At 45.3% G+C, this 15,280-nt stretch overlaps 1 protein-coding gene across 4 annotated transcripts in view; it reads left to right on the forward strand.

Moving 5' to 3' along the window:
- Window positions 1-15,280, forward strand: part of serhl (serine hydrolase like) — a 42,035-nt gene that overhangs the window by 16,485 nt on the left and 10,270 nt on the right. For all 4 annotated transcript variants that reach the window (XM_072588456.1, XM_072588459.1, XM_072588457.1 and 1 more), the window contains exons 5-9: window positions 189-230; window positions 3,430-3,449; window positions 5,566-5,640; window positions 8,866-8,969; window positions 10,219-10,298. In XM_072588456.1, coding sequence (XP_072444557.1) covers window positions 189-230; window positions 3,430-3,449; window positions 5,566-5,640; window positions 8,866-8,969; window positions 10,219-10,298 — 321 coding nt within the window. The remainder of the gene's footprint in view (window positions 1-188; window positions 231-3,429; window positions 3,450-5,565; window positions 5,641-8,865; window positions 8,970-10,218; window positions 10,299-15,280) is intronic.

A 15,280-nucleotide genomic window follows, 5' to 3' on the forward strand; every position in this document is an offset into this window, starting at 1 on the left:
CTTTCTCCCATTGTCTAATAACCTGCTGCACTCTGTGTTGAGGCTGACTTGTAGCAAGGTGTTGCATTAACCCTCCTGGGACATCCATCTGGAGAAGAATGAACATTTGCAGCTGAGGAGGGTGGGGAACTAAAGAGAAATTAAAACTTCAAAAGCTCTCCTGACCTTGCTTTGTTTTATTGTTACAGCTTTAAACTGGAATAAATTCACCATTTTAGGCCACAGCATGGGTAAGTGATGTTACCATGTGTCATTGCACGTACAAAGTCCAAACCAAGTGTCGTCCTTGTGTAAGATATGCTGAGAGAGTAAGTGATAACCAGCATTAAAAGTCAAGCTAAAGTCACCGTAAGTTACTGGACCATGGGATTCTTGTCACATTTAAAGAGAGGTGACTGGTGGTAGTTTAACCTGAAGGTCACCTCGGGTGAGGGGAGAAGGTGAGAAGGAGCATCCTTTGTGGTAACCTCAGCCTGTGTGGAAATTTTAACCTGCGCTATTGGCATCTCTCCATATCTCAAACCAGCCGTCCAGCCAACTGAGCTTGGTAAAAACAAGGACTGCAGATGCTGGAAACCAGATTCTAGATTAGAGTGGTGCTGGAAAAGCACAGCAGTTCAGGCAGTATCCGGGGAGCAGGAACATCGACGTTCCAGGCAAAAGCCCTTGAGTTTACCAATTCCCATAACCACAGTAGAATATAAATATCAGTGAGTCAGAAGATTGCAGGTTCAAGTTTCACTGCAGACACTCACAGAATCATAGAATCCCTACAGTGTGGAAGCAGGCCATTCGGCCAATCACATCCATACTGCCCCTCCGAAGCGCATCCCACTCAAGCACGTAATCCATGCTGCCATTCCCAGTGCAGGACTGAGCGAGTGTCGCACTATCAGAGGTGCTGACTTTTAAATAAGACCTTGAGACTGGAGCCCACCCCATGAGGTCAGCACGAAAGATCTCAAAGCACTACTTTGTGAAAGAGCGGGGGGGGGAGCTGTTCCCAGTTTCCTTAACTATTTTTACCCCTTAACTAGTACCTGTAAAAACAGATTCTGTCGTAATTGTCACATGTCAGCTAGTGGGAATCGGCCTCTTCACTGTTTAATTCCTGTATTACAATAGAAATTGTAATTAAATTGTTAACTGGCTCTGAAGCGCTTTGAGAGATCCCAAAGTCATATAAATGCAAGTCTTCCTTTAAGCCCAGGTTTTTATTAACTAAGAAGGTCAGTTGTCAGTAATTCAAAATTCTGTTGGCATCCAAGTGTTGGGGCTGTTGATGCCTCACTGTGTGCCCTCCAAATCTGCCTCACTGCTCCTGCAGAGAGAAATAAATCTACTCTTATTTTTTTATATAGCATTTCTCTCGACTTCAGGGCGCCCTCAAACATGTCCCTGTATAGAAATTTCCTTAAAATGCAGTCAATGTTGCTCTTTGGGTGAACGTGGCCAGTATGTGCACAGCAAGATCCCACAGACCACAAGCGATCTGTCAGAGGAGTGCACCATTGTATGGTATTTTTTCCATTGGCATTTAGCGACATCAGAGGTGATCCTATCGAAACTTGTAAGTTCCCGAAGGGAGGTGATGGGGTGGATCCTGAGAAGATGTGTCAGAGGCTGGAACATGGGGACGTGGTTTAAAAATAAAGGATCTCCTGTTTAATATGGGATCAGGTGTGGGGAATATATCTTTTAGAATGCCGTGACTCTGCGGAATTCTCTTCCACAGAGAGTGATGGAGGCACACCGCTTGAATATATTTAAGGCAGAGTTAGGTAGATTCTTGACTAACAACCGAGTCAGTGATTTTCCTGATTGGACGAGAATGTGGGGTTGAGGCGACAATCGGATCAGCTGTGATCTTGGCGAATGGAGGACCAGGCCTGAGGGGCTGAATGGCACATGTAGAAAGACTGGTAGATTGTTTAAAGCAACATGTCCTTTTCAGCTGTTTGCAACAAGAAAGGTATCCATACTTGCAAAGCTTTAAACACAGTGTCCAATATTAGTTGTGATTCCACATCTGCTAAATAATCCTGTGTGCGCTAAGAATTACTGAGAACCAAGTTAAAAATCACACAACACCAGGTTATAGTCCAACAGGTTTAGTTGGAGGCACGAGCTTTCGAGGTGCTGCCTCTTCATCAGTGCATCTCGAAAGCTAGTGCTTCCAATTAAAGCTGTTGGACAAAACCTGATTGTTGTGTGATTTTTTTTTAACTTTGTCCACCCCAGTCCAACACCAGCATCTCCAACACATGACTAAGAACCAAATTTAAGACGGTTAGTTGGGCTTGTTTTGTGGTGCAATTGTACTTACTGGAAACTATGTATATTAATGCTCAGGGGCCCTGTTCTTTGCAACCAGAAGAATTAGAATTAGGTTTATTGTCATCTCCAAAAGCTGCGCCTGTTTCAACTCAACAGAACTGGTGATGTCTATTCCCTTGTTCAATTCTCAGGGAAACGCCTTGACACCTCCGAGTCAATTTGGCTGGTTTAAAGCTTTTCAGTTAACTGTCTGGTGAATTATCCATGGTGACAAATCAGCACACACTCCTCGTTTTAGTAGAAACATTGTTCTCCCGTTTTATGTTTGTAGTTCTTGTGAATAGTCCTGACCAGTGCAAAATAAAAAGCTTCAGCAATACTCCACATTGTGTGCAATCAAAAGGCGATTCATGTGTGTGTTGTCAAGAGGGTTAATGTTCATCAGACTGTTGTCAAATGCCCTAACACAGAGTGAGATCACTTACATCTGCTTTATTAAGCAAAAAGGTTTACCCCCTCAACCATAACAAAGTCAAAAAGTGGGAGGCTGTGGGATGACTCTGGAAAAGCCTGGTAATGGGATGTAACAAATAGTCCTGAGTCTCTGCCAGGGTGTCAGTCTAGACGTTACAATTGCTTACCAATTAAAAACCAATGATGCCGGTTGCAAAACTACATGGGTGTGAACAATGTATATAAACCAATCCAGGCCTGTAGAAGAGAGAAAGCCGAGAAGGGGTGATGACATGATTGAGGTATTTAGGATTATTGAGGGTGAGATCTTGTGGTGTTTCCATTTGCTGGCAAGTGCAGAATTCAACAGCCGAAGTACGAGGTAGTCACCAAAGCTCCAACAGAGAATTCAGTAGAAATCTCCTCACCCAGAGAATGTGAAAACGTGGACCTCACTCCCACAGGGAGCAGTTAAGGCCAACAGCATAATTACATTTAAGGAGAAGCTAGATTAACATGTAAGGGAGTCAGGAGTATAAGGAAACCCCGATGGGCTGGGTGAGGAGGGGAGGGGAGAGAGGATTTGCATGCAGTATAAATACCAACATTAACCCATGGAATCAAATGAGCTGTTTCTTATACTGTAAATCTCAGACTATCCTCTCTCCAGTATTCATGTTCTCCATGGTTCTTTTTCAGGGGGTAATGTTGGAGGCTTGGTAAGTAGTGACATTTTAACTTAAGCCGCAAATTCCAAAACCATGAATTAATTTTTTTAACTTCAAAAATGTACTTTATTCATAAAGTATGTTTACATATACACACAGTCACTAAAGCAGTCTGGTTCTGTATATCAGCATGTGAAAAAACAAACAAACATTGGAATTTGATTCTATTCAACAAACAAACCAAAGGCATTTCTTTCTTGTATGTATCTTTATTTATGTCTATTTAGGCACCAGGGCAATCCAATAACTGATCAGACCCCCGTTTCCCTTCAGCAGGAAGCCCTCAGACGGGGGTCTTTCCCCACTGCCCCTTGGCAGCAGCTGCCCCAAGCTTCAGTGGGCCCCTCAGCACGTAGTCCTGGACCTTGGAAGGTGTCAGTCTGTAACACTCGGTCAGGGTCAGCTCCTTGCTCTGGAAGACCAACACGTTTTGGGCAGATCAAAGAGCGTCTCTCACTGAGTTGATGGTCCTCCAGGTGCAGTCGGTGTTTGTCTCGGTGTGTGTCCCGGGGAACAGACCCGTAGAGCACAGAGTCCCGCCTCACGGAGCTGCTCGGGACGAACCTCGACACAACCCACTGCATCTCTCTCCAGACTTCCTTCACAAAGACCCATTCCAGAAGGAGGTGTGTCACAGTCTCAACGCCCCCACGATTTAACCTTGTAATTATCCTTTTCTTGCTGCCACTGATGCCCTTCGCCTTTGCAGCTCCTGCTGTGTAGAAATCTTGGAGGTGGGAGTGAGTTTTGTTCAGAGCTTAGGGCTGTGAATGGTCCTGCAGAGGGGTCATCAGCAGAGAGTCTCAGTGACTTTGAGGAAATGATGATGAGGGAATCTCAGTAGTGTCCTGTTAGGTTCATGTGTTGAGTTGTGCCCCCAGCATTTCCTCCAGGCGTTATAACTGTGTGACTCCTTTGGAAATTGCCCATAAGGCTGGGAAGGAGTTCCTTCGGAAAAAGCAAGTGCATCTCTTTAATCATTTACAGAATACAGAGGAACTTTGATTATCCGAACGAGATGGGCAGGCACTATTTCATTCGGTTAATTGATTCAATGCCTTTCCTCTGGGGCGCGGAGTTTTCTGTTAAGTCTGCTCCCCGTTCAGGAGATGAGGCAGCACACCGTGTGCGAGCCTGACCAAACACAAGCAAATGGGACTAATTGGGATACCTAGTCAGCATGGGCGAGTTGGACCGAGGGGTCTGTTTCTGTGCTGTATGACTCTATGTAGGTGTCGGTAGGCCGTGGATAGTGCAAGGAAAGTGACTGATTTAATAATGGGGCTAACAGCCGGTGTAGCAGAGGCTATTTTAAACTGTGGATGAAGTGAGCCAGGCAAACCTAGCCTTGCAATAAAAACTGTCTGAAATGTGTTTAGGCTACAGATTTGCTTGGATTCCTTTGGTGCTCTTCCTAAACTCTGTCAGTACAGAGCAAAGTGTAGCAACAGTATCTGATGAGAGCAAGCTGGTGCTGACACAACAACAGGCAATGTGAAGACCGGGCTTTTCTACAGTTTCCATCGTTGGGTGGTACTGAAGGAGGTCGTTCAGCCAGTCATGTCTGTGCTGGCTCTAATCAATTACTTCCATTTGCCTCCTCTTTACCCAGAGCCCAACATATCCTCCCCTTTCCAGGATCGATCCAATTCTCTTTTGAATGTTCCTTTTGAATCTGTCCTCCACTGTCCCCTCAGGCAGTGGGTTTCAGGTTACAACTACTCGGTTTGATTTTTTAAAAATCATGTTGTTTCTCGTTTCTCAATCACCTTAGCTTGCTCTCCCAGTTATCGACCTTTCCACTGTTGGGAATGGTTTGTCCTTATTTACTCCTCAGAACCCTTCATGATCTTAAACCCAATTTTATTTTATGAAATCTCCTTCTTTACCTTCACTGCTTTAAGGAGAAAAATTGTCGCACCTCCATGTAACTGGAAGTGTTGAAAAACATCATCTATCAAAAACTGTGATGCAGGAAGCAAATGAAAAGTGAGTTTTAAGATATTGATGATAATGTGTATCTTATTTGTGTAACTGTATACATGTACACAGGGATATTAATAACCAGACTCCTCTCTGATTGGTGAATCTCTGCTCCTCTTTATAGTTTTGTTCAGTATTCCCAGACTTGGTCGATAAACTGATTGTGCTGGATGGATATGGGTTTTATCCAACTGCAATTGTAAGTTTTATTAATTTTTTAAAATATAAATATACATGCAGGGTGACAACAAGCTGTTAGTTATACCCAAGCTTATGGCTGGCTGAGAGTGCTACAGACTTGGCTTCCTCGTTACATCAAGTCAATGTTCTCTGGACTAGGAGCATCGCTTATTGATTTCCCTTCCCTGAGCCATGGGCTCAGCTGAGCACTATCGGGGGAGTTCACAACAATTCCCAGATATTGCTGTCAGAGCTCTCAGGTGGAGGACACTGGGTCGAACTATTGTTGCTGCTCCTGGCTGCACTGCTTTAGTCTACGCTGTGGCTGCAATGTTGCAACCGAGAGTGGAAAGCAAGTTAGCCAATCGTGGAGTAACTCACAGATGCACAACTCAATGCCTGACCCTCAGGAAGTCTCCCTTGGTAGGTAGCCCCAGCTTTCAGTTCCCTCCCTCAGCATGTGGCTGCTGCTCTTGCACCCAATCCTACCGTGTCCTCCACTCAATGGCCATTGTTAACTGCCTGCAAGCCTCTTTCAGGCAGTGCATTCCAGATCTCAGCACTGGGACTGAACTGAGGGGGTAGATGATGCACAGACCAGGCTTTGCACAGGACGCTGTGCAGGTTTCGATGATTTAGATGTTTTCTAAAGAAGCTGTTCAGAGATGTTATTACACACCTCTGGAGCAGGTGGGACTTGAACTCTTATCAGGACTGAGGGAGGGGTGTGGAGGGGTCGAGGGAAGGGATGGAGGGTCGGGAGGGTGGGTGGAAGGGGTTGGGCAAGGGGGTGGATGGGTTGAAGAAGGGGGCTGACGAGCTTGAGGGGAGGGGTGGAGGGTTGAGCAAAATACCATCAGGTAAAGAACTGAAGCTGTGAGCACTACTGCCCTGACTCCAAGGGGCATCATGTGGGTAAATCCCAAATCATCAAAATGAAATAACCAGATATGGCCATCTCACTTCATTCTATCACTGTCTGTCTGGGAGCTGAGAGTATGTTGCAAATACAGAAAGAAGAGCATGGTACTTAGTAACAGGAGTAGACCATTCAGCCCTTTGGGTCTGCCCCATCATGCAACAAGATCAAGGGTCATCCAATTGTGGCCTTAACTCCACATTTGTATGTCCCCCCCCCCAAAAAACATAAGCAAATTTTAGCAGGACTTATACACTTAATGGTAAGGTCCTGGGGAGTGTTGCTGAACAGAGACCTTGGAGTGCAGGTTCATAGCTCCTTGAAAGTAGAGTCGGGGATCGATAGGATAGTGAAGAAGGCGTTTGCTACACTCTCCTTTATTGGTCAGAGTATTGAGTACAGGAGTTGGGAGGTCATGTTGCGGTTGTACAAGACATTGGTTAGGCCACTTTTGGAATATTGTGTGCAAATCTGGTCTGCTTCCTATCGGAAGAATATTGTGAAACTTTTTAGATTAGATTACTTACAGTGTGGAAACAGGCCCTTCGGCCCAACAAGTCCGCACCAACCCGCCGAAGTGTAACCCACCCATTCCCGTACATTTATCCTTTTACCTAACACTACAGGCAATTTAGCTTGGCCAATTCACCTAACCTGCCCATCTTTGGACTGTGGGAGGAAACCGCAGCACCCGGAGGAAACCCACACAGAAACGGGGAGAATGTGCAAACTCCACACAGTCAGTCGCCTGAGTCGGGAATTGAACCCGGGTCTCTGGCGCTGTGAGGCAGCAGTGCTAACCACTGTGCCGCCCAACTTGAAAGGGTTCAGAAAAGATTTACAAGGATGTTGCCAGGGTTGGAGGATTTGAGCTACAGGGAGAGGCTGAACAGGCTGGGGCTGTTTTCTCAGGAGCGTCGGAGGCTGAGGGGGTGACCTTATAGAGGTTTATAAAATCATGAGGGGCATTGATAGGATCAATAGACAGTCTTTTCCCTGGGGTTGGGGGACTCCAGAACTAGAGGGCATAGGTTTAGGGTGAGAGGGGAAAGATATAAAAGAGACCTGAGGGGCAATTCTTTCACCCAGAGGGTGGTACGTATATGGAATGCGCTGCCAGAGGATGTGGTGGAGGCTGGTACAATTGCAATGTTTAAAAGGCATCTGAATGGGTATTTAAATAGCAAGGGTTTATAGGGATATGGGCTGGGTGCTGGGAGGTGGGACTAGATTGGTTTGGGATATCTGGTTGGCATGGACGGGTTGGTCCGAAGGGTCTGTTTCCGTTTTGTATATCTCTGTGACTCTAGAGAAGAAGAATTAGGCCATTTGGCCCATCGTTCAGTCTGCTCCACCAATCAAACATGGCTGATATGTTTCTCCTTCTGCTGGCTTCTCCCCATAATCCTTGCTCTCCTTACCAATGAAGAACCAATCTATCTCTATCTTGAATACACTCAATGATATGGTCTCCACAGCCCTCTGAGGCAATGAGTTTCACAGATTCCCCACCCTCTGGCTGAAGAATTTTCTTCTCATCTCAGTTCCAACGGATCCATCCCTTCACTCTGAGACTGTGCCTTCAGGTCTCTCCTTTTAATGGAAACATCTTCTCCACATCCACTCTATCCAGACCTCTCCGTATTCTGTAAGTTTCGATCAGATCTCTCCCTCATTCTTCTAAACTCCATTGAGTACAGACCCAGAGTCCTCACTTGTTCCTCTTATGACAAGCCTTTAACTCCCTTAACTATTTAACTCCACCTTGGCTAAATTTAATGAGCCAGCCACCCATCACATTCTAAGGAAGAGAATTCCAAAGATAGATAACTCTTGAGAAAAACCTTCCCCTCAACTTGATCTTAAATGCGAGGCCTTGTCTTCTTGAACTTTTCTTGAGGTCCAGCCTCTCCCACAAGTGGAAATATCCTCTCAGCACCCATCATGACAAATTATCTCAGGGTCTTTGTAGGTTTCAATATGACCACCTCTAATTCTTGGAAATTCAATTAGTACAGACCCATCAAGTCCAAATTCTCCTCCTATGATAACCTCCTTCTCCCAGGAATGAGTCGAGTGATCTTATTTGAACTTATTCAAATGCATTTGCATCCCTCTTAAAGTAATGAGACTAAAGTTGTACACTGTACTCCAGATGTGGTCCTGCCAATGCCCTGCATAGCTGTAGTAAAATATTCCCACTTTTAATTTCCATTTCTCTCGCAACAATGCCATTTTTTTTTTAAAAAGAGGATAGTAGAATGCTGATGTTTTGCCCAGTTCGGGGTGACTGCACTGAACTGAAATATTTTGTTTTAATTGCAGACCGCTACCCGGGAACGACTTCAGTTAGCGATTGATGAGCTTATAAAGCTGGAGAAGGAGCAGGGTTCACCCCGTGTGTATACGCCTGATGGAGCACTAAAGAGGTTGGTACCAACTCTGTAGATGGGACTGAATTAGATCAGATTGTTCTCTGGAAGGGAGTGCTGTCATGGTGAGCAAGGATGTGCATTTATATATAGCGCCTTCCACATTCTTGGGACATTCCAAGTTCCCAAGAATTTGATCTTATTTCTGAAATGCAATCACTATTGCACTGCAGGCCCCTTACAGCAGCCAGGTTACACCCAGTCAGATCCCACCAAACAATTGGGTAAAAACAATGACTGCAGATGCTGGAAACCAGATTCTGGATTAGTGGTGCTGGAAGAGCACAGCAGTTCAGGCAGCATCCAAGTAGCTTCTTGGATGCTGCCTGAACTGCTGTGCTCTTCCAGCACCACTAATCCAGAATCCCACCAACAATTGCTGAGGTAACCGCAAAGTGATGCAGATAGTGGAGAACTGAGGTAAATACAAAGTGCTGGAGAAACTCAGCATATATTCAGCGTCTGTAGAGAGAGAAAGAGTTTTGTGTGCAATGTGCACTTTTCCAGAACTGTAATTATTATAACTGTATAACTATTATTTTCTATAACTATTACTATAACTATTAATAATTACAACCGTATTAATTATTTTTTTGTGGGTTTAATAGGACAGGAAAAATTATTCACCACTCTACCCACCAGCAGAATAATATCCAGATGGAACTGACACAGTGATCTTGCCCTTCTGAGTTACTTATTCTCTTATTTAAATCTCTATGGGGAGTTAGGATCGGCTCACAGACACTGATTCATCCATGTGGTGCGTTCCAGACTGAAGTAGCACAGAATTCCAGAGTCAATACAGCACATTCAGCTCCAACACTCCCCCTGCCCCTTCATAAACAACCTCCACCCCTTCATAAATTTAAACATTCCGTCTGCCCTTCATAAAGTTAAACACCCCCCTCTGCCCCTTTTATAAGGTTAAATTCGCCCCCTCCCCCCCCCCCCCCCCCGCCCCCGCCCCATCCATTGCTCACAGTCTCTGTCAATCACTACCATCAGTTTGAATCAATGGTCATCCGTGCCATGTTAATTCTCTGTCTCCACAACAGCTGCTGCACCTGCTGAGTGTTCCCACTATTTTCAATCTTTTTTCTTACTTCAGATCTCCAGCATCCACAATATCTTGTGGTCATGTGGAGACCGGCCACGTTTTAATGTCATTCTTTATTATTTTTGATAGTGTGTGTTCTGTTGTACCTTCAGATTTTCCTTCAACTAAACTCTTTCCCTTACTCTTCAGGTTGCTGGAGGGAAATCGGTCCATTTCTGAGGAAAGTGGGAAGATTCTGCTTCAGCGGGGAGCCACTGAGGTATCTGGAGGTACAGTCAGGCTGCAAAATGTGGGTGGCACGGTGGCTCAGTGGATAGCACTACTGCCTCAGCGCCAGGGACCCCGGTTCGATTCCTGCCTCGGGCAACTGTCTGTGTGGAATTCGTATATTCTTCCCGTGTCTGTGTGGGTTTTTTCCGGGTGCTCTGGTTTCCTCCCACAATCACAAAGATGTGCAGGTCAGGTGAATTGGTCATGCTAAATTGCCCATAGTGTGAGGTGCATTAGCCGGGGGTAAATGTAGGTGAGTGGGTCTGGGTGAGTTGCTCTTCACCAGGGTCAGTGTGGACTTGTTGGGCTGAATGGCCTGTTTCCATACTGTAGGGAAGCTAATCTAAGGTGGCACAGTGGCTCAGTGGTTAGCACTGCTGCCTCACAGCGCCAGGGCCCCAGGCGACTGACTGTGTGGAGTTTGCACAATCTCCCCATGTTTGTGTGGGTTTCCTCCGGGTGCTCCGGTTTCCTCCCACAGTCCAAAGATGTGCAGGTCAGGGTGAATTGGCTATGCCAGATTGCCCATAGTGATAGGTGCATTAGTCGGGGTAAATATAGGGTAGGGGAATACGTCTGGGTGGGTTACTTTTCAGAGGGTCAGTTTCCACACTGTAGGGAATCTAAAAAAAATGAGTGTTGTCGATTATGAACTTGAGGTTTATTCCTGAGCTGCCAGACATTTGTGGGTGACACAGTGGTTAGCACTGCTGCCTCACAGCGCCAGAGACCCAGGTTCAATTCCCACCTCAGGCGACTGACTGTGTGGAGTTTGCACATTCTCCCCGTGTCTGCGTGGGTTTCCTCTGGGTGCTCTGGTTTCCTCCCACAGTCCAAAGATGTGCAGGTCAGGTGAATTGGCCAAGCTAAATTGCCCATAGTGTTAGGTAAAGGGGTAAATGTAGGGCAATGGGTGGGTTGTACTTTGGCGGGGCGGTGTGGACTTGTTGGGCCGAAGGGCCTGTTTCCACACTGTAAGTAATCTAATCTTCACATTTATGCCCCAATTTGGTGAAAATAGGAATCATGGAATCATTGTGGACCTTCCAGCCCATCGAGTCAATGCTGACCGTCTGTACAGCAATTCAATTGTCTCATTCTCCTGCTCAATTCCCACAGCCCTGCTGTTTATTTATTGAGATGTTGGAGCAAGAAAACTTGCCAGGCCTCACAGAGAGAAACCCTTCATGAAACCTGACAAAAATTACACTGAGTCCGAATGTATTAAGGTTCATGCTCTCCGTCTCAAGCATGGACACAATTTCAAACTTAAAATGTTATATTTTTGTCCTTGCATTTTTATGTAAGTATTTATAATTCGATACCAATTTGAGGAGCAGAGATGTGGGAGTGGGTCAGAAATTGGATGTCAGTGTTACGGAGCTGGTATGTGTGAAACTGAAGCTGACTGACAGAGGCCTTTCCGCAACGTGACCGTTTTTCACAGCTACTGTTCATCATCAATGCAGTAAGAATAACTTAGAGGACAGAGGAACGAGATTGCTGGGGCCCTGGTGGAGATATTTAATATTTCGTTGGCCAAACGTGACCCTGGAGGATAGATCATGTGGTTCCTTTGTTCAAGAAGGGCAGCAAAGATAGGCCAGCTAATTACCGCTGTCTGATGTCAGCAGTAGGGAAATTATTGGAAAGTTTCTGAGGGACAGGATTAGTCAACACTTGGAAAGATAGGGATTGATCAGGCATCATCTTCATGGATTTGTTAGAGAGAGATTGTCTGGCTAATTTAATTGAGTTTTTTTAAAAGGTGAGTGAATATATTGATGAGGGTGGTGCAATCGATGTGGTATACATGGAACTCAGTGAGGTCTTTGACAAGGTCCCACATGGAAGGCTAATTCAAAAAGTTAAGTGCCCATGGGATCTAAGACCAGCAAATTGGAACCAGAAAAACGGCTGCAAATAGGGGGGAGAAAAGGTAACGGCAGAGGGCTATTTTCTGATTGGAAGCCTGTGACCAGCGGTGTATGGCAGGGTGCTGGGATCCTTGCTGTTTGTTATGTACATTGACAACTTGGATGTAAATGTAGAAGTTATAATTAGTGAGTTTGCAGATGACATGAAATTGGAGGTGTTGTTGATAGTGAGGAGCATGGTCTCAGGCTACAGTCTGATATCAATTAGCTGGTAAATTGGGCACCGCAATGGCAGATGGAACGTAATCCTGATAAGTGTGAAGTGACGCATTTTGGGAGGTATTAAGAGAAGGACATGCACAATGAATGGTAGAGTACTGAGGGAGTATTGAGTAACACAGGGACCTTGGTGTGCAAGTCCATAGATCCCCGAAGGTGTCAGTACAGGTCGATAGAGGGATGAAGAAGGCATACTTGCTTTCATTAGCCGGGCATAGAATATAGGAGCAGGGAAGTCTTGTTGCAACTTTATAAAACATTTGGTTAGGTCACAGATGGAATACTGGTTCAATGCAATATGGTTCACCACACCATTGGAAGGATGTAATTGCACTGGGAGGAAAGTCTCAGTTATGAGGAGAGACTGGATTTGATTTCCTTGGAGCAGAGGAGGGTGAGGGTGGATCTGATTGAGATATACCAAATTATAAGGTGCATAGGCAGGGTAGAGCATGAGAATCTATTCCCGTGTCTGAGACCGAGGGCACAAGTTTCAGGTGAGGAGTTTAGAGGAGATCCGAAGAAAAATGTTTTCACCCGGAGGATGGTATAAATATGGCAGTAAGCTGGTCCACAACTGGACTCTCATGACTCTTAACAAAGATGAAGAAACCATCAAAAAATGCTAGGTGGAGGGGGGGGGAGCACTTCAGAGACCTCTTCGACCAGGGCTCTAACGTTGAGAATCCTTGAACACATTACAGTATTCTGACCCAGTCTGTCCTGTATGTGACCCACTGCAGCATGATTGACTAAAGTGGCCTGGCAAATCCATAAAAAGGATGACTCACCTCTGCCTTCTCAAGGGCAATTAGGGGTGGCCAATAATATCTCTCATATGAATTTCTGTGCTTGGTCGACAAGTCATTTATCAAAGTTTGGGAGAAGATTTGTAGCTCGGGTGCTCGTTGTTGTGGTTCTGTTCGCCGAGCTGGGAATTTGTCTTGCAAACGTTTCGTCACCGTCTAGGTGACATCCTCAGTGCTTGGGAGCCTCCTGCAAGACAAATTCCTAGCTTGACGAACAGAACCACAACAACGAGCACCCGAGCTACAAATCTTCTCCCAAACTTTGAGCACCTATGGGCGAGAGACGCTAAGACAAGCCAGGAAATGGGAATCCTGTGCCAACCGCCTAAGCGCCACATATGAACAGCTCCAGTTCCTGCACGAATGCCGAAAGAATCGAATCCTTCCACCATGTGTCAGATACAGACCACCAGTCAACAATCCACAAGCCAGGGACACAGCCAGACAGAACGGACTCAGGATGATCCAGGTAATGATTACAGATGCACACAACAGACTTCGCAAATACAGACAAGAAATTGCGCGCCAAAAATAGTTAATTTCAAAAACCACCAATCAGGAATGGACCCGGACCATAGAACAGGCCGTCACCACAGGACAGAACAGGACAACACACCGCAAAAAAATGGCACTAAAAGAAAAAATGGCCAAACTAACACACAAAGAAGAGGACACCACAACACACACCTGGGTTAAAAACCTCTCCCACAGACAGCTCACAGACACAGAAAGAACAATACTGGCCAAGGGACTCAACTACAACCACAGGGACGCCAAGACAGCAGACTTCCTAGCAGCACTAGAATGCACACTCAGGAACAATGGACTGACAGAAGAGACACAACAAACTGTGAGACAAAGTATCGTACCGCTGATAACAAGAAAAAAACGAACACATAACCTCAACACCAAGGAGAGGGAAGCACTAAACTCACTAAGAAACGATAAGAACATAATCATACTACCAGCAGACAAAGGCAGAATGACGGCCATCCTGGACAAAGCAGAGTACATCCAAAAAGCACAACAACTACTTGCAGATACCAACACCTACCAAAAGAGAGAGTTTGACCCCACCCCACAGCTCCCCAATAGGATAAACAACACACTGAGGAATCTACAAAAAAACGGACAGATAACCAGGTCTGACCTACAAAGAATGAAACCTGAAAGCAACAACACCCCCAGATTCTATGGACTACCCAAAGTGCACAAACCAGACATCCCACTCAGACCCATAGTATCACTACTAGGGACACCATGACACAAACTGGCCAAAGAACTACAGCAGAAACTGAAACACCTGATCAGCGGATCCAGACAATCTATACAATCGACACAGGAATTCTTGGACATCATCAGAAATATACACATAGACAAGGAAGAAACTATGGTCTCATTCGATGGAACGGCACTGTTCACCTCCATCGACAAAACACTAGCCAAAGAAACAATAGCCAACCTGCTGGACAGACATAACAGACAACAGGACGTTGAACCTATCAACAAAGACGGCATACTTAAACTACTGGACTTGTGCCACACAACACACTTCACATTCAACAACCAGATATACGAACAAATCAACGGCACACCCATGGGTTCACCCATCTCTGGACTCATCGCAGAAGCGGTAATGCAAAAGTTAGAACAAACAGTCTTACCGCAAATTCAACCCAAACTCTGGGTCAGATATGTTGATGACACCTTTGTAATAATTAAAAACACAGAAATAGAGAACATACACCAGATCATCAACGCCACACTCACAGGAATCCGATTCACTAGAGAAGAAGAAAAGGACAACCAACTCCCATTCCTAGACTTGATGGTACAGAGAACACCGAACGGAGAATTCATCACAAAGGTTTACAGGAAAGCCACACACACAGACCAAGTCCTAAACTATGAAAGCAACCATCCCAACACACACAAACGAAGTTGCATCAAGACACTATTCAAAAGGGCCACAACACACTGCAGCACACCAGAACTGCAAAAAGAGGAAGAGGAACA

This window comes from Chiloscyllium punctatum, chromosome 18 (genome assembly GCF_047496795.1).
Source record: "Chiloscyllium punctatum isolate Juve2018m chromosome 18, sChiPun1.3, whole genome shotgun sequence".
NCBI classification, from domain to species: domain Eukaryota; kingdom Metazoa; phylum Chordata; class Chondrichthyes; order Orectolobiformes; family Hemiscylliidae; genus Chiloscyllium; species Chiloscyllium punctatum.